This window comes from Gymnoscopelus microlampas, assembly GCF_963454915.1.
Source record: "Gymnoscopelus microlampas genome assembly, chromosome: 13".
NCBI lineage: Eukaryota > Metazoa > Chordata > Actinopteri > Myctophiformes > Myctophidae > Gymnoscopelus > Gymnoscopelus microlampas.
Window position 1 is genome coordinate 6,033,923 of NC_139950.1, and position 23,076 is coordinate 6,056,998.

The 23,076-nt window shown below is 43.3% G+C and overlaps 1 protein-coding gene across 1 annotated transcript in view; it reads right to left on the minus strand.

Moving 5' to 3' along the window:
• LOC311059393 (neurotrypsin) overlaps positions 1–23,076 on the minus strand; it is a 57,211-nt gene that overhangs the window by 21,557 nt on the left and 12,578 nt on the right. Inside the window, exons 3-5 of the mRNA XM_084077277.1 lie at positions 7,454–7,696; positions 3,441–3,579; positions 2,444–2,622 (exon numbers count right to left, since the gene is read on the minus strand). Of these exons, the coding sequence (XP_083933403.1) occupies positions 2,444–2,622; positions 3,441–3,579; positions 7,454–7,696 (561 nt within the window). The remainder of the gene's footprint in view (positions 1–2,443; positions 2,623–3,440; positions 3,580–7,453; positions 7,697–23,076) is intronic.

Sequence of the window (23,076 nt, forward strand, 5' to 3'; positions counted from 1 at the left end):
TAAATTGCGTGAGATCACGCTGGGTATGCGCCTGAACCACTAGGCCAGCGGACGCCCACATACTTACATTTTTTTATCGTAAATGAACGCCCTACTTGATCACACCACAGCGTCACACAAAAGCCTCAAAAGCAGCAGATCCGCGAGCCCGAAACGCGTCGCTTCGCGCCATTCTGGTCAAACAGAGTCAGGGTGTTGATATTGCGCATGTTGGCTCACTGGAAACACTCTGCTACACCAGTGGGTCTAAAATGTGGGTCCAGGGACCCTCATGGTTCCTTAAGGGGTTTCCAAATGGCCCCTTACAGATATGTAACTCTGAGAGTGTACAAATGGAACCAAATGGACCCGTAAGGGTCCATTTGGTTCCATTTGTACACTCTCAGAGTTATGGGGGTCGTGGAAATCCACTAAATGGAACAGAGCCTTCATTAGTATCATTGGTAACACCTGTGAATGTCTTCACAATATGGCTGGCTGGCTGCTGTGCATAGAGCCTATTGGCTGCTTTTGCTGCTTTTTGAATTTGAATCCTTGAAAGTAACAGTTTTGGACATATGAGGTTTCCCCCCTGACAGAGAGACGAAATGAAGTGTAGCATAATGCCGGCGTGGCCCTGCCACAGCAGGAAGTGTGTAAGCTGTGATAATATTCCCTTGGGTCCACTACTGACTCTACACTGTTTATGTTTATGCGTGCACAGTATGCTGTGCGTGCACGTATACAGCATGCTGCTAGATGATGTCTCTCCTGCACGTGAGACACTATGCACAAAGATGTATGTTCTATATAGGCAGTGGTGTAAAGTAACTAAGTACATCTACTCAAGTACTGTATTTAAGTACAATTGTGAGGTATTTTTTATTTTACTCTATTTCCAATTTTCAATACTTTTACTTGTACTCCACTACATCTCAGAGGCAAATATTGTACTTGTACTCCACTACGGTTATTTGAAAACTGTAGTTACTAGTTACTTTGTGGGTTTTGGTTATTTTTTTTACAAAACATACATTAACCAGTTCAGCCCTATATATATTTCAGCTATTTGAAAATAGCCGATCTGCAAGCTGTGAGCTTGTAGATCGGCTAAATAAATGGAAATAACAAAAACGATGGAGCTAGCTCGCACAAAAACAAATTTCACCCACTGTTTTACACCTGTAAACATGTGATGTGACAATAAAGTCGATTCTGATTATTTAGCTATTATTTTAATGCCCTCATACCATTGCCCATTTCATATCTGACCCGCTTGTTGTCTGTCTGTCTGTCTGTCTGTCTGTCTGTCTGTCCGCGCGCGCACGCGCGCACGCACGCACGCACGCACGCACGCACGCACGCACGCACGCACACACACACACACACACACACACACACACACACACACACACACACACAAAAACAGGTCAGATATAAAACATTTACGTATGTATGTATGTATGTATGTATGTATGTATGTATGTATGTATGTATGTATGTATGTATGTATGTATGTATGTATGTATGTATGTATGTATGTATGTATGCATGCATGTATGTCGCTGCACTCAGGAATATTTTAATATCTGACCTGTTCTTTCCTTATTCTTCTTCCCTTTCCTGGAAACTACAAATGATTGATCTTGCACCTCTTCGGGTGCTGTGCCATAACAAAATCATTGTTCTGTACCAAGCTTGTACAGTGTTCTGTACAGTCCTGTACTGTACTGTACTCTACGCTACTGTTGTGTAAATTATAAATAACTACAGTTGTTGTACTGACAGCGGTGTTGTACCGTTCCTCTCTGGAGGTCTTTCATAGCTGTTCTTATCTGCTTCCCTTCAGAGATGATACTCTGTCTAGATTACTGTTTCCCAAACACTGGATTTGTGGGTTTAACGTTTAAACAAATTATTTCAAAAGATGTTTAAAACATATTATTTTAAAAAATGTTCAGAAGAATTACATACATTTTGAAAAAATTGAATATTCTAATAATGAAAACCACATCTGAACGTTTAAAAGATCTTCCAAATATTCTACATTTTACGGATATTTTCTATGTATATAATACAGTATATAGGTATAAAGTGCTCACAATGGCCTAGTGACCTAGTTGTTTCTTTTAGGCTTGTTTTTCTAGACCTGGTTGCTTGTATCTCTCACAAAATTGGGCAAAGCTGCCAGAAACGACACATGCCGCTGTTTAGATGCCTCAATACAATTATTCAAACAATTGATTGGAAAACAACCTGTGATGTGCCATGATATTTTCGGGCCATGTCATAGGACCTTTAAGGGGGCTACATGCTTCCCGTCCAAAGACCGAACTAGTTCGGATAGGGTAGGTTTATAACTACAAAATGACGTCAATAAGAACCTCTTATGGGTGGTCGCTCCTCCTACACACCCAGAACACACTTTGAGAACCACTGGTCTCGACAGGGTGGACTGACTCACCCTCGGGCACGGCGCACACCACCCCGGCCTCGTTGCCGTGGTTACAGTCGCTGGTCACAAACTTCCTGCTCCGGCACTCCAGCAGGGAGTTCTCGTTGCCGCGGCAACCCAGCCGCTCGTAGTGGAAGAGACCCGAGCCGGGTCCGAAGTACGAGTGCTGCAGGGCCGTTCCAATCTCCCTGGAAACAATACGTTAAAAATACACTTATATATATACGATCTCACTGTAAACAATGCGTTAAAAGTACACTTATGTACGATCTCACTGTAAACAATACGTTACAATATGTGCGATCTCAGCAATGGCTCAGGGATAGAGTGGCTGGTAGAGCGGCCGGATGGGAACCGCAAGGTTCCCAGTCCGATCCCGGGCTACCCCAGAGTTAGTGTCGAAGTGTCCTTGAGCAAGATGCTGAACCCCTAATCACTCCCGATGTGCAGTTCGGTGCCTTGCATGGTTTCCTCCGCCATCGGTGTATGAATGTGTGTGTGAATGGGTGAATGTAAATCTATGTGAAGCCCTTTGGATACAAGCGCTAAATAAATGCACCATTCATGTACTGCAGCCAAAGAGGGATACCCCCGGGGGGATATTTTAATACTCCAAACGACAACCTTCTGTTTCCCAAGCCGCTATAGCTGCTCTACCAACTGAACCACTGCCGCCCTACATTGTTTCCCGAGCGTGAGTGGGGTGTGGGAGCGCTTTTGGACAGTCCCGACGGAGGCGTGCCGTCACTCTGAAGCGGACTTGACCATGAGAGGCACCACCGTGTGAGCTCAAGCGAGCGAGTTGCCGTGCAAAATGTTGCGAAGTCCACTTCAGCCGACTCAGCACCGTTCGAGTTACGTCCCGATAGGGAAAGAATCGTAAATCATCAGCCCGTCTCAGCCAATCAGAAGCCGCGTGTGGCCCCGATCATCCTAGGAAGACAATAATCGCCACCCTACCTGCTATAAAAAACACACATGCTCATACAGCCCCATGCAGTCTCACCCCAGTCCTAGCTGTCTGCAGATGACACTGGCATCGCGGTCCGTCCAGTGGGTGTCACACACCGCCCCCCACTGGCCATTCAGGTACACCTCCACCCGGCCACTCTGGCCAGACACACCCCCGATCAACCTGCCAACACCTGGGAGGGGAGGAGAGGAGAGGAGAGGAGAGGAGAGGTTATAAGTGAATATAGAAGCAAAGTGACAAAAGTGACATTTAAAATATATAAGGTGAGAGGAGACTCATAATTGACTAAACGAACAACAACCCATAATTCTCATACGTGTATTAGGATTTCACACCAATCAGACGCGGCTGAAAGTGTCTTGAACTTTGAGGCTTGTGGTTTGGATTATTTGGGATAATTGTACAGATTGAGGTTCGCCTGTGGGTTTGCTGTCTGTGCCACAAAGTCACACACGCACACGCACACACACACACACACACACACACACACACACACACACACACACACACACACACACACACACACACACACATGTTTGCATTACTATACTTGTAAGAACATCAACATTTTAGGGTGCCAATTTTATGAAAGCAATGTTTAACCTTTTTTTCTTTCTTAAAAACTAAAAACAACCCTAGCACTACCCCCAACCTGAATCTTTTCCTAATTGTAAGCCAAACTCTAATAATCCTTTCAACCCATACCAAGTACACACAAACACTCTCTCACGCACGCACGCCATTGAAGCATGTGATTGACGAGACAAAGTAAAAGCTAGACAGGAGCAGACTGATAATCACAGCATCTAAAATGTCCCGTCAACACCTGTCTACAGCCTCAGGGGGGGAGGGCAGACAGACAAGCACCTGTCTATAGCCTCAGGGGGGGAGGGCAGACAGACAAGCACCTGTCTATAGCCTCAGGGGGAGGGCAGACAGACAAGCACCTGTCTATAGCCTCGGGTTGGAGCACATTTTTTACCTAAGTAAAAAATATCAATACTGCAATGTAAAAACACTCACACAACAAGTAAAAGTCCGATAATCAAAATTGACTTGAGTAAAAGTACAAAAGTATTGGCATCAAAATACGCTTAAAGTTCCAAAAGTAAAAGTACTCATTATGCAGAATGTCCCGTTTCACAAGTTATCATTATGTCTAAAATGTATTTTGAAAATAGCAGCTCACAACACGTTGCCATGTTTTGAGCTTGTAGATCAGCTATTTTCCAATAGCCAAAGAAGTTTAAATAGGTCTGAAGTGTATGTTTTGTAATAGAATGTACTAAAGTTTTCAAATAATTGCCTCTGAGATGTAATAGTAGGAGTAGAAGTACAAGTATTGAAAATTGGAAATACTCCAGTAAAGAAAAAGTACCTCGAAATTGTACTTGTGCTGATAGGTCAACACAAAGCCTGCCGGGTGGAGAATGCACAGACTTCATGTTACATCCACCCCGAAGGGAGCAGGACTTGTAAAGGACATGATGTCAACAAGCTGATGGATAGATGGAGCGGACAATGAGAGAGAAGTGACTGAAGAGACAGCCACTACCTGGGGATGTATGGGGGGGGCCAGGACATGGACACATAGACCTATGTCTCAGCAGGATTTAGAAGACAAAAACGTGTCCATGCATTCATCTTCAGTAGACTTGACTACTAACGGTGTCTATAAAGGTCACCCTAAAACAATGAGTTGATTCACAAGGCAGCTGCTTGAATCCTTACTAACAGTGGTGTAATGGTGATTTCTTTTCATAAGAATAATAATGACGTCACATGCACGCTCGCGCACGTCGCATGCATGCACGAGCACGCGCACCTACATGTGCGCACAGAACAGCTGATTTGAGTGAACTTGTGAGGAGAGTAGTAGCATTAGAAAATATCTTGTAATGACCTTAATGTATGTGATTGATATTAGGTTTACGTTAGGTTTTAATATTTAGGTTTATAAAACACTTAGGTTTACGGGTGTATAAATAGAAGTAGGAAATATGTTTGTGTAGGAAATGACTCGTTTTTAGCTTAGTTTTAGTCTCATTTGGTGGAGGCATTCTCGTTGCGCGCAGACAGGATACCTCCACAGCAGAACTGAAGCCAAAGTGTTCCTTTTAAACCGTGTAGGACGCTCACCGCCACCGGTAAAGCTGTTATGCATAGTAGCTGTTGTTCATAATAACGCATTGAATAGTTTAGGGCCAAAAATACATTTCCAGTCTTCTGCGAACCATCCAGACCACTCAGGTCATCTGGGAAAGGTCTGCTTTCCAAAACCAGAATAGGAGCTGAACATGGAGAAGCTGCGTTCAGTTTTTATGCTCCAAAAAATTTGGAGCAAACTCCCAAGAAAACTGCAGGTCTGTGCAACTCTTAGTTCTTTTAACCCCTTAAAGCCACTTCAACCATTATTTTATACTTTGGCTATTCAAAAATAGCAGATATACAAGCTCATAACACGGCACCGAGGGACCCCCCAGCTATGAGCTGGGGGGGTCCCTGGAACAACATATTTTGAGATGGGGTGCGTGGCCAAATACATATGATTTTGTAATATTTTTTGGGACGTTTGTAGAATCCCCAGAAGCAAAGATTTGAGTTGCAAATGTTCGCTTTAAAAAATATATATATTCAAAGATTTGCAAAAATGTTCATGACTTTTTTTTTTTATAGCAGATCTACAAGCTCTTAGCGTGGCACTCGGTGCAGGACTAAATCACAGCTAAAACACTTTATGTTGGCCTGTAATCTTACTTTTCTGTTTTACTTGCACTTGTTTTAATTTTTAATTCTATGTTGATGTGTTTATTTTTCTGTCTTCATTTTGCTGTCTTGATGTCTTATAGTAGCCTTGTTGTTGAATGTGCTATACAAAAAAACTAAACTGAAATAAAATATGCTCTATAAATAAACTCGTCTTGCCTTGATGACTGATGACGGGGGGTGTGTTGGGGGGAGGGGCATGGCCACAGACAGGCACACATGACACCAACACAAACAATAGGTGTTGTTCTGAAAGGTCATAGGTGGGACTCCTGGGAGAAATAGCTACAATTCTTCATAAAAACAAATCGCCTTTCAAGGTTACCTCATTAGGTATCGACATACTTCATTGTCCTGTTTGGGATATACAATACTCCATGTCAAATGGAATGGTAAATGGACTGCAAATGCTCTTTCTAATGTACTTCACTTTCACCCATTCACACACACAGCGACATGCAGCGAATCACCATTACATGGCTACGTGCTACAATGCAGCAGGGACGTGCAGAGGGATTTGGAAAGGGCACCTATTGGATTTTTAGGCCCGAAACCCCAAAAAATCCGAAAAGGTATCATGGTGTGCTTAATGTAATCAAAGTCACGCACCCAACAAACTTTGAACTGTGCAGATTGAACTTTCCGTTCCAGAGATAACGGCCAAAACATCTTGAAAACGGCCACTTTCGCCGGTTTTCGATCGTCGATTTTCAATTGAGTTTTGGCCATTGTTGCCCGTTTTTTTTCTTTAAAAACACGGGCTAGGAAGGTCGCACAAGGGCAGGGGCTACAGCCCCCTTTCATGTCTACTGCATGTGTGCAACGTGCCTGCAATGCAGTAAACATTCACTTCCATATCTAAAATCGCCGTCAATATAGACCAAAGCACAGTAGTGGGAAAAGTACTCAAATATTTCAAGTAAAAGTATCAATACTGCAAAGTACTCTGTTACAAGTAAAAGTCCGTAATTAAAAATGTACTTGAGTAAAAGTACAAAAGCATTGGTATCCAAATGTACTAAAAGTAAAAGTACTAGTAAAGGCCTAGGTATAAAATAGGGCTAAAGTGGTTAATGTAAGTTTCATAATATCAAGTAACTAGTAACTAAAGTTTTCAAATAATAAAACATGTAATTAAATAAATACAGTAGTGTAGTACAGAAAATGGGAAATACTTGAGTAAAGCAAAAAAAATCCTCAAAAGTGTACTTAAGTACAGTACTTGAGTAAATGTACTTAGTTACTTTACACCACTGCCAAAGCACCAATGCTGCACTTACCTTGGTGACAGTCGCAGAAGGCCCATCCGATGGCCCCGGAGCTCTGTCTGAAGAAGCACCAGGGGTTGGCCTCTCGGTCGGGGTTGCGGCAGTAGCCGTGGTCTCCCAGGCCGCGGCCCGGATACTGGACCATGTAGTCCGGGAACTCGGTCCACCTCAGACACGCCGAGCCCGAGTCCGTCTGGGAGACGGAGCCGTTGTAGTAACCCAGCTCTGTGAAGCCTTCCGAACACGACAGAGGAGCTGGAGGGACACGTAATTAATGCCATTATTCATATATTCAGTTCAAGTTCAAGGCGGAAAAAGTACTCAGATTTTTTTACTCAAGTAAAAGTATCAATACTGCAAAGTAGAAATACTCTGTTACAAGTAAAAGTCTGGAAAAGTAGTAAAGTATTGGTATACAAATGGACTTAAAGTACCAAAAGTAGAAAGTACTCATTATGTAAAATGTCCCCATTTCACAAGTTTTCAAATGTATACAATGTAATAAACCTTTTGAAAATAGCAGATCTATAAGCTCACAATGCGTCGCGATCGACGCATTGTGAGCTTGTAGATCGGCTATTTTGAAATGGCTAAAATGTATATGGGGCTGAAGTGGTTAATGTATGTTTTGTAATAATAATCTAAATCTATAAAGTAACTATAGTAACTAAAGATACTAAATAATTGTAGTGGAGTAAAAGTACAATATTTTCCTCTAAAATGTAGTGGAGTAGAAGTAAAAGTACTGAACATTGTTCCAATGGATCCAACGTAGTTATAATTTAGTCACAAGCTCTTGTTCATACTTTTTGGTTGGTTCAACGTTTATAAAACCCACAGACGGAAATAGCAGATCTAAAAGTACACAACGCGTCGCTTGTAGAACGGCTATTTTTCAGCTATAAACGGATATAAAACTGTTTTGTGACACCGTAGTATGATGAAATAGGGCATTCATTTACGGGAAAAAAAACATTAAAAAGTTTTAATATGGAGATGTAAGGTTTCTGCTCGACATTATGTTATGTATTCATGTACAGGATGTATTGTAATCCATGCAAACCTGTAAGTAGACATCAGAGACACATATATGGTAAAACACATGGCATGGCCTTTCCAGGAACCTCTCTCACCATACTTTCTCTCTCCTTTCCTCTGCCCCACACTTCATGTTTTATAGCTGTGTTGTACCTGCCTGTGACAGCATTGTACTGCACTGCAGTGACTGTGTGTAAATATTATATGTACTGTGTGGTGTGTGTGTGTGTGCATGTCTGCGTGTGTGCGAGTGTGTGTGTGTGTGTGTGTGTGCGTGTGTGTGTGTGTGTGTGTGTGTGTGTGTGTGTGTGTGTGTGTGTGTGTGTGTGTGTGTGTGTGTGTGTGTGTGTGTGTGTGTGTGTGTGTGTGTGTGTGTGTGTGTGTGTCTGTGTGTGCGTGTGCGTGTGCGTGTGTGCGTGTGCGTGTGTGCGTGCATGTGTGTGTGCGCGCGTGCGCGCGTGCGTGCGTGTGTGTGTGTGTGTGTGCGTGTGTGCGTGCGGTGTGTGGTGTGTGTCAACTTCGCTGAGTCACATATTGTGTAGACAAGAGTTACAGTACCAAATGCGCGGTATAGAGAGAGAGAGAGAGAGAGGGAGAGGGAGAGAGAGAGATCGGGGAAGGGCAACATAAAGTATGCATTTGTGTGTGTAAAACACACTAATACAAAGCCTACGACATTGTGAATACAGGGAGTAGCTTATTTCTACACTGTGGTCCTCTTCCACACCACTGCTGGAAGTGCACCATACGGCACTTAATGTACTGATTGATTGATTGGATACTTTATTTACGGGACAAGACATGGAAGCAGTACAATTTCACAATACAAGGTCCTCTAAAATGGATCGCTCATAAAAGCACAAAGGCTTATTTAAAATGAGATCCCCACGCACTGAAATCATGATGACATTTAAGAAAACAGACAGAGGAGGGAGGCCAAGGAATAAGGGCCAAAACAAATCTCACAACTGAAAATGTTTGTTTAGGCCAAGTGCAATCTGCGATTCATGAAAGAGCGTAAAATTACCCCCCCCCCCCCAAACACACACACACACACACACACACACACACACACACACACACACACACACACACACACACACACACACACACACACACACACACACACACACACACACACACACGCGCAAGAGCTAATGGTTTGATGGCAGATGCCTCTGAACACGTGTTCAATTGCTAGTTTGACACATCCTAACACTCTTTAATCTTGCTGCTGTCACACAAGAACTCTAATCTATGTGTACAGTACGTAAACTTCAGGATCCAGATGCATTTTTGCATTTCCCCAGAGAGAAACTATAGACCGCATTTCCTAAACACGCCTCCCCCTTACGCAGCCAAGCGCACCGTGCATACTTTTTAAGCAGCAGCAGGCTGGGTTTGATCAGAGCGGAGCTACAAACGCATCGTAAGCCCATACATACATATACATTAGGGCTAAAGGGTTTTTGATCAGGTCTGCGTGGTGTTGACAGTCGTATAAATTACCCATGAGCCTCTCTACTTTATACTTAAAACCTCCGGTGGGATAAACAAAGTGCTGTGCTGCTCCAGTAATTACCTCGTCTCTTCATCTTAAGATGCCTAAAGCTCACTTTCCCCCCGCCTCACCGCACTGCCTGACTGCACGCCCTCCATTCCGTGATTACATTTTCAAAAAGCACCTAAAGCACAGCACCACCGCCGGATGTAGCCTAATACACATGAGAGAGAAAAAAACACTTTCTTTGGTTTTATAGGCCCCCTGGAAACATTTAATAACATAACTTAAGCCAGTGCTTCCCAAACTGTTTAGGCATCACACCCACCCACTTCTATTGCACCCTGACAGGAGGTTGATCCACCCCCCATACACCCCCGATCCTTAAAAAAAAAAAGAACTAAAAAGGGGAAAGAGGCAACATATCCTTTTTATAGCCACATTAAAGGCATCAAGTTTAATCATGCAAAATTAACCACTTGAACCATATTCTAGGGGGAACAGACAGACGGACGGACGGACGGACGGACGGACGGACGGACGGACGGACGGACGGACGGACGGACGGACGGACGGACGGACGGACAGACAGACAGACAGACAGACAGACAGACAGACAGACAGACAGACAGACAGACAGACAGACAGACAGACAGAGAGAGATGGACGGAGATGAGTGAGAAAACAATGTTGCACATTGAGCAACATCTGGGGACCCCCCCAAAATCATTTGGGGGCCCCCTGGGGGTCCCGACCCACAGTTTGAGAACCACATGCTTTAAAGAGAAAGGTGTTTGAGGCATAAAACACTTTCTTAACAACAACCAGAAGCACAGAGAACCCACTAACGAGCTCCATAAAAGAAAACCCACATCTATTTATTTTATTACACTATACACATTAAACCCCTCGGTATTAATTTAAAGCCGCACTCTGTAATTTTGACGTCCTCTCCTTAATGGAGAGTGGTAATAGGCTCTATGCACAGCAGCCATATTGGAAGGAAATTGGGTCTCTTCCTTACTTCCTTCACAGGTGTTAATAATGATACTAATGAAGGCTCCGTTTTTAGTGTATTTAGTGTAAGCACAGTGGTTCTCAAACTTTTTAATTTCAAGGACCCCCATAACTCTGAGAGTGTACAAATGGAACCAAATGGACCCTTACGGTCCATTTGGTTCCATTTGTACACTCTCAGAGTTACACATTCGTAAGGGGCCATTTGGAACCCCCTCAAGGAACCATGAGGGTCCCTGGACCACACTTTTTGACCCACTGGTGTTTCCAGTGAGCCAACATGCTAGCCTGGTTCCAGACGAATCTGCCTTTGCAAAATTGCATGCACTTTAGCCCTCGGCAGATTAGGTCTGGCCCCCCTCCATAGAGAATTTATTTCTCTCCCGCAGAGGTTGTGCGGGACCAATCAGGGCCCAGTATGGGCGGGCTTATCACCTTATTTGGAGCAATGACGTACAAGGAAGCACTGCTCTGATTCGTTCGTACAAGGAAGCACTGCTCTGATTGGTTTAGGTCTAACCAATAGAGTCCGTTTGGATCTTTTTGTAACCGCCCCTTGGAAAAAAATCTATCGTTGATAGGGACCAGACTAATATCCACGCAGTGCGTCGTGTGATATTGTCTGGCCACGCGAGGCTACCAACATGCACAACATCAACACCCTTACTCTGTTTGACCAGATTGGAACAGAGCCTTAATTAGTAGTATTGGTAACACCTGCTAAGGAAGTAAGAAGAGGCCCAATTTCTTTCCAATATGGCTGCTGTGCATACAGCCGATTGTAACTGTAACACCGGAGATTCATCTAGCTCTGGGCTGGGGTTGTGAGCTTCAGGCAGGGCTAATTGTCAACCACTAGGTGTCCTAGGAAGACCACAAAATCACTCTTTTGTTCAAAAAGGGGGGAAACATCCACAATCCAAAAGAGAATGAGTCGAGGGCACTCTTTGTTAAGTTAAAAAGCTTTAAAATGGTTAAAATGTTCTATTATAAACTAGCCTTAGCTTGTATTAAAGCTTTTTTAACTTTAGAAAGAGTGCCATGGACTCATTTTCTTTTCGAGTATAGGAGACCACCTCCAACCACTGCCGATGTACCAGTTATATCGTATTGCCTCTGAGATGTAGTGGAGTAGAAGTAAAAGTACTGAAAATAAGAAATACTCCAGTAAAGTAAAACATCCTCAAAAGTCTACTTAGGTACAGTACTTGAGTAAATGTACTTAGTTACTTTACACCACTGCAATACAACAATAGTTATATTGTATTAACATCAAAAAAGCTCTGCTTACTGTGTAGGGTGTTTTTATGCTTGTGTACACCACACACACACACACACACACACACACACACACACACACACACACACACACACACACACACACACACACACACACACACACACACACACACACACACACACACACACACACACGCACACACACACACACACGCACACACACACACACTATTTAAAAGCCTGCCTGCTCAGTCTAGACAATTTTAGTTAGACTAGAGTTTGTCTTGCTTTTTTTCTAGGGAGGGGGGCCATCTTCTACGGCCTTGTCCCCCCTCCTCTCTTTTGAGTGTTTGCCGGCATCTCCGGGCCCTTTTGGTTATTTGATTTCTGGTATGCTGTTGCATTGAGTTTCATTTATGTTTTGCCTCAATGACTTAAGTTCACTTTGTGGGTGTAACAATACAAATCCTTGAATCTTTTCCATCTGTTTGTGGTGTCCCTCTTATGTTACGGTCTCCATTTCAGTTCATGGTTGTTTTGATTAAACTTATTGGAGGCCGTAGCAGGAACAAAGACAGACAGACAGACAGACAGACAGACAGACAGACAGACAGACAGACAGACAGACAGACAGACAGTAAATAAAGTGAGGGGAAATATGATGCCAGTAAGAAGAAAAAAAAACCCAGATGTGGTGCTTTCCGGTACTGTGATCACCACTAAAGATCACACTATGAAGTACCGTACTTAAGAGTACTCAAGTAGTGAACCACTTAAAGAGTACTCAAGCACTTAAATAGTACTTCAGTACTTTGTTCACCGGGGTCCGCCAGGCCTCTAAACTACTGTAGGTCAGCTAGTATTTCCTTCTTTGCAAAAAATAACTTGTAAGCTTGTAGATCAGCTACTTGGGGAGAATGTTCCCCCCAGAATATGGACGCTATAGGGTTCAGAGCACCCCCATTATACCTTCAAAGCCTGATCCAACCCTACGACCCCTCCCACTCACTCAGAACAGATAACACAGGGAAGCTGTCTGAACCTTCCCTAAAACACCCTGGACAACACTCCACATGTCAGAGACTCTTCTCCCTTCCCTAAAACACACTGGACAGCGCTCCACACGTCCTAGACTCTTCTCCCTTCTCTAAAACACCCTGGTCAACGTCCTAGACTCTTCTCCCTTCCATAAAACACCCTGGACAATGCCCCACACGCCTTAGGCTCTAGTAATTATTATTATTTATAATAATTATTATAATTATGAGACAGAGAGAGATGCGGCGAAAGACAAAATAAGACAGAAAGAGAGAGAAAATGAAAGGACGATAGTGGAAGAGATATGAGAGAGACAGAGAGAGACAGAGAGAGAGAGAGAGAGAGAGAGAGAGAGAGAGAGAGAGAGAGAGAGAGAGAGACATCGAGGGAAGGGGACAAGCTGAGGGTGCTTCAGACAGGTGTTGAGATATGAGAACACACAAACACACGAACACACGAACACACGAACGCGTACGCGCACACACACACACACACACACACACACACACACACACACACACACACACACACACACACACACACACACACACACACACACACACACACACACACACACCTAACCTCTAACCCTAGCCTTAACCACCACCACTATACATATACCTGACCTTTAACCCTAACCTGCTGGAATTGTAACTCTAACATTTGGTCCTCCAGCTCTTAACCTTAAACCATGCTGTTGAAATGTGAGGAGCAGTCAGATGTCCTCACTTCACTGTGTGGAGGATAAACATTCACACTGTGAGAGATGGTTCTCACGCGAGCTATGTGAGTGCACTGGAGTTGGGGACTGGAGTTGAGAGTTGGGGAAGATCCCGGCAAAGACGCGCTGTGATTGGCCAGTAGTCACTTTGAGTGGCAGTTGGGGCATACGCTCTCCCCACAACATGATTTACGATTCTGTGCCAATCGGTACATAACTCGGACGGGGCTGAGTAGGCACAAGCAAACTTCACAACGTTCTGCACGGCAACTGGTGGTGCCTCTTGTGGCTCAAGTTCGCTTGAGACTGCGACCCTCCGTCGCGGTCCAAAACTATACTTTATCGGCGAAAAAAAGTCTGCGGTTGTTTGAAAAAGTAGTGTCATAAGCGGGACTTGATCCCAGAATCCCAGGAGGTGTGGGTTGGGAATTTAGGGATTAACAAGGCAAGCCACTGAGGCCAGTGCATCCGGGCTGTATTAGAATGTCACAACGCCTACCGTTCGCAACTCTTCAAATGTAGAACAAAAGAAGCCCCGCCCAGTAGCAGTACCTGTACACTTTATGTCGCAGTTCTCACATGTACCCCAGGCTGTGAGCGTTTTGCGCTTGTAGTATTTTCACTACTTTTGCATGACAGCGTTGTGCGATGAAGCTTAAAATATGTGGTTGATAAATGAATGAATTTATTTTTTAAGTGCGCTTAAAGTATTTGTAAAAGAGTAATTGAGAGAATAATCGCTAAGAAGATAATGCATTGTTTCAGCTCTAAATGAAATGAAAATGCAGTGGTGTAACGTAACTAAGTACATTTACTCAGTACGTAAGTACAATTTCTGAGGAACTTTACTGGAGTATTTCAAAATTTCAGCACTTTTACTTCTACCCCACTACATCTCAGAGGCAAATATTGTATTTTTACTCCACTACAATTATTTGAAAACCTTAGTTACTGATTACTTTGTAGATTTTGATTATTATTACAAAACATATATATAACCATTTCAGCCCTTTACATATTTCGGCCATTTGAAAATAGCCGATCTACAAGCTCACAATGCGTCGCAATGCGACGCATTGTGGGCTTTAAAAATATTTTGAACTTGTGAAATGGGACATTCTGCACAATGAGTACTTTTACTTGTGGTACTTTAAGTACATTTTGATACCAATACTTTTGTACTTTTACTCAAGTACATTTTGAATTCTGGACTTTTACTTGTAACAGAGTATTTCTGCATTGGAGTGTTGGTACTTTTACTTAAGTAAAAAAATGTACTTATTCCACCACTGTGGAAATGAATGGAAGGAAATATTTCATTCATGCATGTGTGACCGCAACCTACTGTAAATCTGCCTGAACACTGAGCACTGGACACACACCGTCCGACGCATCCTGGCCGGTGGCTTTCTTTCTGCACCATGACTCATCACATTATAAATGATGCAATGCGAGAGTGTGGCCTAACCAGGCTCTATTCACAGCAGCCATATTATGAAGACATTCACAGGTGTTACTAGGGATGGAGCTCGAAAACCGGGTACATTATATACCCGGGCATGAATTTATCGAGACCCGGGTATCGATAAGCTTTAGGCTTGTCGAGCCTGTTATCGAGTGCAGCGGCCCCTGACGTCATGTCTAAACTATCAAAACAAGAGGCGATCAAGAAATAAATCTAATCACTCACGCTGGCACAAACATGTTGGTCTAAAAGTGTATTGATAGCTGCAAGTTGTGCCAAACAGCGCTGCCCTGGTTAACAAGGAAGAGGAATTTTATTGGCTCACTACATCACTATTTTAAGGGGGCTGTAAGCGTCCATTTGGTTCCATTTGTACACTCGGGTGGTTGCGTCGTTGTTGTGTTTACATGTGCGGTGCAGCGGTGAAACAATGGCGTTAACGAGTGAAACGCTCAAAAGTTTCACTCGTCCTCTTCTACCCAATGTAGCAAGTCTCCGTTGACAATTTTAATTATCCAATTGATAATAATCCGTTTGGGATCTCCCTGTGAATGAATAACTAGTGTTGCTGAGCGTGTCCGTCCCTCAGTCTATCGTTGCCGAAAATGGCAGATCTACAAGCTCACAACGTGGTGCGAACAGACGCAGTGTGAGCTTGGAGATCGGCTATGTTTGGTGCGTGACACCGTCGTACGATGAAGTATAAATTGCGCTTTTAAAGTGACAGTACACAAATTAACCGTTTCTTCAATATTATTTTCCAAAAGTAAAAAGGTCACTTGCCTTCTGTCTGTTACTCTGTAAAGTACTGTATTTGAAGGCCCTAGTAAAATGTAGTGCGAGTGATATATTTTGGTTAAAACAAAGAAAAAATAGAAAAAATAAATATGCATTTTTTGTTATAAAGAGTTGAAGAGACATGGAGATTTTATAGTAATTATTACAGTACTATTCATAATATAAAGCCATTTAACACTTATTGCACATTATATGAATGGTTGTTTTAATGATAGGCAAAGATATTTTTAACTTTTGTCATTTTAATTTTAGATAGTTGTCAGCCACAAACTCACTGTGACAACTGGCCAATAAAAAAAGATACCGGTTCTGTTCAGAATTTTTCGTCTCACGTCTTTTTTCTTAATAATAGAAAAAGATCGATAGTGGGCTCGATAAAAGCTCGGTTCGATAAGCAGGCTCGATAAGGTGCTCATTATCAATAAAAATTAACGAGCTCCATCCCTAGTTACCAATGATACTAATGAAGGCTCTGTTCCATTCTGGTCAAACAGAGTCAGGGTGCTGATATTGTGCATGTTGGCTCACTGGAAACACTCTGTTACACCAGTGGGTCTACAGTTGGGGTTTCCAAATGGCCCCTTACAGGTGTGTAACTCTGAGAGATGGGGGAGTTATGGGGGTTGTGGAAACGGGTGCATGTCGCCTTTCCGACATGTCGCCTTTCCGACGTTAACAAACCCTATACCTAACCCTAACCCTAACCGCATGTGGAAGCCACTAGTCGGAGTGGCGAGATGTCGGAATGGAGAAATTACCCCTGTGGAAACCACTGTGCTAGACTAAATGGAACAGAGCCTTCATTAGTATCATTGGTAACACCTGTGAAGGAAGTGATAATATGGCTAATGTGCATAGAGCCTATCCTGTCCAGCATCAGGGTCTTGAGCTCTGCAGTGTTGTTAGCTCTGCTATCACGCCGCAGTGTTGTCTATGTAGGTGGTGCGACTCTTTCTGCACCCCTAGCCGTGTCTTGGGTTGGCTCCCACAGTTTCGGTTGTCTTGCCATAAGTTCCGGGTGCGTGACGCAGTGCCCTGCCAGCCTCATCCTTCTCTCTCTCTGCACCTTGTTTGTGACCCGTGGGAGGCCTCCGTAGAGGTCCAAGTTTTTTATTATTATTTTTTTTAATATTCATTTAGAGTAGACAATTCTTTTTTAACCCTTTTTCTCCCCAATTTAGTCGTTATGCCAATTAATTCCTCCCCACACACATTTCTGTGTTGTCAGTCACTGATGTTGTATCCTACTGACTCACCTACCAGTGAGGAGCCCCCACCGGGAGGACATCGTAGAGCCTTCTTCCTCCCGCACAACACTCCCCGCTGACTGGTGCTGCCCCAGCCCGTAGGAATACATGCAATGGCCAATAGCATCCTCCCCGTCCGGCTTCCCTCCCCTGAACACGGGCCAATTGTGTTCGTATAGACGCCCGAACAAAGCCGGTTGCTACCACGGTGGATTCGAACCCACAACCTCCGTGGTAGTAGGCAGGGACTTTACCACTGCACCACCCGAGCGCCGAGGTCCAAGTTTCTTATGTGGTCCTCCCTTGTGACATCTAGTGCCATTCGTAGCATTCTTGTGTAGATGCCATCCAAGGCCTTTTTCCTGCTGTGCTGTGAGGGTCCATGTCTCGGCCCCATACAGCCGCCTCTTGAGGTCATCTCCCATGTCAGATCTCCACACTCTCCTCATCCCATGTAGGGCATTCCAGGCAAATGTGCCCTCCGGACCTTCAGATCCTGTTCCATTGAAGCAGTCCAGGCCCTGAGATGTGAAGTCCTCGACGACCTCTAGCTCCATCCCGCTGGCATTAGCAATGGTTCTGTCCTCGGTGTTGAATGCCAATACTTTTGTTTTCTTGGCAATGAGACTGATCTCCGGCATTCCATTTCTACTGCCAGCAGTAGTTCTCTTCCTTACTCATGAGATTAAACCACTGCCACCATGACTCATCACATTAAACCACTGCCACCATGACTCATCACTAGGCATGTAACGATTTATCGTATATCGATTTAAATCGATTCAAAGTGGTGACGATTTAAATCGATGCAATAAAATATGACATCGCGATGCAACCAGCAGAGGGCGCAATCGAATCAGACTCCCTACCTTGTTCTCCGCCTACTATTTTGTCCCCTCAGGGCCACCATAGCTGCCTGCGTTCGTCTCTTCTTCACTCACTGAACAGCAGGCTATGAACGGCAGAGTGGGGTTCACGTCCTCTCAGGCTATGAAATCTAAACAACTAGGCGATCGCACTGCATAAAGAGGGAAATGTGCGTCGCATGTAAACATGTTTATTTGATTGATGAATTGCCCAAACTATACCGTTTACCCCCTCCCCCGTCTGACGACGTTGTTAGCTGTCTGATTTACACTCTGTAGGAAACATACAACTGATAAGGCTTATAATGAAAACGGCTAATTCTGGAGCTCCTCGGTGCGGCTGCAGAGTACAATGAATAATAATCTAATTTAATAATTTAACAATTGTATCAGACCGCTGACAACACCAAACTCCTTTCAACACTGTCTTTCAGATATATAGCGAATTTCATTGATATTAATCAATTCATTTTTATCTAATCTCATTTGGAGCAGTTTAAAACAGTTTCCCTTATTACTGTACATAAATGTGTTGTTTTATACAGAATGCTGAGAATGTAGCATAGATAAAAAATAACTTGTAAATCCCAAGGCTAAGCCTTAGTTTGTTTATTTGAAGGTTTTCTTTATAATTCATTTCATCTGGGATATATGTTTTAAAATTCATTTATTTCATAAGACTTATATATTTAAAGTTATTATTTTACAAATAAAAAAGTATATGTCTTAATGCATGTACATCGTGAATAAAAAGGCTTTATTTAATTTCATGTATTAAAAAGAGGATAAGAGAAAATATATATTTTTTAAAATACATGATTTTTGTAAAATAGATAATCAAGGTTTTCAGTAATTTGTCTGGAAAATAAATGTGCTGAGAAAATCGTAAAAAAATCGTGAAGAATCGTATCGTGAACCTCGAATCGTGATTCAAATCGTATCGTGAGTTGAGTGAATCGTTACATGCCTACTCATCACAGAGCTCCCCCAGAGTTAGTGTCGAAGTGTCCTTGAGCAAGACGCTGAACCCCTAATTGCTCCCGATGAGCAGGTTGGTGCCTTGCATGGTTTCCTCCGCCATCGGTGTATGAATGTGTGCGTGAATGGGTGAATTTAATGCACAATCTATGTAAAGCGCTTTGGATAAAAGCACTATATAAATGCACCATTTACCATTTAAACCACTGCCACCATGACTCATCACATTAAACCACTGCCACCATGACTCATCACATTAAACCACTGCCACCATGACTCATCTCATTAAACCACTGCTACCATGACTCATCACATTAGAACACTGCCACCATGACTCACCACATTAAACCACTGCCACCATGACTCATCACATTAAACCACTGCCACCATGACTCATCACATTAAACCACTGCCACCATGACTCACCACATTAAACCACTGCCACCATGACTCATCACATTAAACCACTGCCACCATGACTCATCACATTAAACCACTGCCACATTGACTCATCACATTAAACCACTGCCACCATGACTCACCACATTAAACCACTGCCACATTGACTCATCACATTAAACCACTGCCACCATGACTCATCACATTAAACCACTGCCGCCATCACATTAACCCAGTGTTTGTTTCTCAAGGTGGGGTCCAGGGACCCTCAGGGTTCCTAAAGGGGCGGGTTCCAAATGGACCCTTACAGGTCTGTAACTCTGAGGGTGTACAAATGGAACCTTTTGGTTCTGTGTGTACACTCTCAAGATTAATGGGGGGGTCCTTGAAATGAAAAGGTTTAAGAACCACAGGATTAAATCACTGCAACCATGACTCATCGGATCAAAACCCCTGCCAACAAGCACCTCTGCTCCGACAAAACGGCGAGCTTTGCGTTTTCCTCTAAACAAACAAAGCCTCTCTTACATCTATCCCCCCCGAGGATGTGTATAAAACACTAGGCTAGCTGGCAGCTTGCTGAAAAGGTGTTTCTTTTATTTATTATTTTTCTCCCATGCAGGGTTAGCTCATGTCATGAAGTATTTTTCTGTGCTCATTGTGCCCTTGATAAAAGCCTCTTGGGGGAATCTTCTGTGCCAGAGAGCATTGAAAGTGTTTTGGACAACATGCAGTGTGAGATATTGTATACAGCAATATCATCACGAAGCTTCAGTAAGTCATGACTGTATACAGTTTAGCCAAGTCCGCTTATTAATTATAAGTGGCGTTGGGCTTTTGTGTTTCTGTAAAGTCGCTTGTATACATTGGTATACAGTAGTTGCTGGTTGTGTTTTTTTGGGTCTTGTATCTAAAAGTGTAGTTGCTTATTGGGGCTTTCCTGCCTAATGTTGTTTAAACCTGTGGATTAACATTTTCGTCCGGGAACGCATATCTGTGTCATTTTAAAGATTTCTTTGGATCTACTATTCAAACATAGCCGATCTACAAGCTCATAGCGCGGCACTATCCGCTATTTTTGAAAAATCGTGAAATTTTCGCAAATCTTTTAATTTAAATTTGACAAATGTCTTCTGAAGCCTAGCAGTTTTTTTTTTTTTAAACTTATGTTGTTATATCAGTGGTGCTCCAACTATTCCATGTCAAGGACCCCACAAAATGATACGTTGGCCACGCACCCACATCTCAAAATATGTTGTTCCCCCAGACCCCCCAGGAGCAAAGATCGGAGTTAAAAATGTTTGCTTTAAAACATATATATATATATATATATATATATATATACTCAAAGATTTGCACAAATATCCAAGATTTTTCAAAAATAGCAGATCTACAAGCTCATAGTGCAGCGTGTATATCTGGTATTTTGAATAGCCAAAGAAATAAAAAATTACACAGATGCGTTCCCGGTCTTTTTTTAATTAAAAATAATAATAATTAAGTTCCCGGTCTTAAAGGGTTAAACCACTTTCCTGATCCTGAAAAGGTTGAGAACCACTGATTTATTGTGCAGCACACTTTCAGTGGTACATTTCTCCATGTATATTCCATTCTGACCTCTTTCCCCTGCCTGGATGATAAACACAGCAGCACCCATCAATATTTGATAGAGTTCACCCAGTGAGACAACGACGATGGGTGCCCTGCCTGCCTGGGTGCTCCTTCTGTGGGAGGTGGTTATGGGTGATGGTGTAAAGGTTACGGTTGCGCGCGCGCGCACGCACACACGCACGCACACATGCACACACGCGCACGCGCACGCGCACACACACACACACACACACACACACACACACACACACACACCACAGAGGCTATACTATACAATAACAGAGTCGTGTCATGAACGCTAGTAGTCCAGACATTCAGAACAGAGCAGAAACAGAGCTTAATGGCCAGTCAGTGGGAGGATGGTGTGCATGTGTGTGTGTGAGTGGGGGGGGGTCAGAAGGTCAACGGGGGGCCGGGCAGAGAAGCGGGCCCTTGTTGAAGTGGAGAGGGCCCCTGGAGCTGTCCGTTCATCATTACCATAAATTATACAACATGAACGTACAGGCATCTGGGAGGAATCCACAGCTGTGTCTGTGTGTGTGTGTATGAAGTAACGCTGTGAGAGAGCGTGTGTGCGTGTGCGCGTGTGTGTGTGTGTGTGTGTGTGTGTGTGTGTGTGTGTGTGTGTGTGTGTGTGTGTGTGTGTGTGTGTGAAGCACATGTGTGAGCACGGCAGCGTGGGATGTGTATAGGCAACGGTATCAGGTTTAGGTACTCCACATGCAGAGACTGGAAATGCGGTGTTGCCTGGTCTGCTGCTTATTATAAGCGACTTTGGGCTTGCTTTTCTGTCTTTTTGTAGAATATTTCCTCTCTAGTCAGTAAGAATACCTTGAGGATTCTTACAGGGGCCCTCATCCAAGGTTACTTCAACTATGCGTGCACCTCATGGTACCACAACACCTTAAAAACAAGGCTCCAGACATCCCAAAACAAACTGGCCTTACACCTACAACTCGTTTAACCCCTGCTCACTTTGCTAGGGTCGGATGGCTCAGGGTAGAGGACAGAGTACAGCAACTTGCAATGGGCCTGGTCTACAAGATACACCACAACGTTAAGATACCCATGTACCTGTCAAAGTACTTCAAAAACGTAAAATGAAAGTCCACAATCACAACAACAGAGGTAGGTAGCTCCACTGATCACGTCCAACCCATATTTGACACAAACAAGGGGTTGAATTTGTTCTCCTGCTATGCAACAAAAATGTCGAATGAGTGTAAAACCCCTATATTCTCCTTCAAAACTGCCCTAAAAGAGTACCTTCAGGTGGCTGCAAATCAAAACTGGCCCCTGTAAAAGTCATAAACCCCACCTCCCCACCCCCCCACCCCCCCACACACACACAAGTTTAACATATATTGTTTGTCTTTTTTCTTTTTAATTTCTAAACTGTTTATATGATGTTCGGCACAGTAGTGTATATCTGTCTATCATTTAATGTCACTATGAATTGAGTACAAAAGGACCCCAATTGAAACAAGACATTGGCTTTCTTGTTTTCTTTTGCAATGTCTGGTCCACAGGATTGTGAACAAGGTGGTACCGTATTAATACTGCATATAGGCCCAGTAAATTACTTTTCTAAGGTTAGCAAAACCCCCTTACACACAGCTCTCCCCCTCCCCTCTCTCTCCTGTCTACACCACTAGCGCTCGATCTCAAGGTAGAATCTCCAGCGGTTTCCCAGCTAAATGATTGATAGTTGACATGT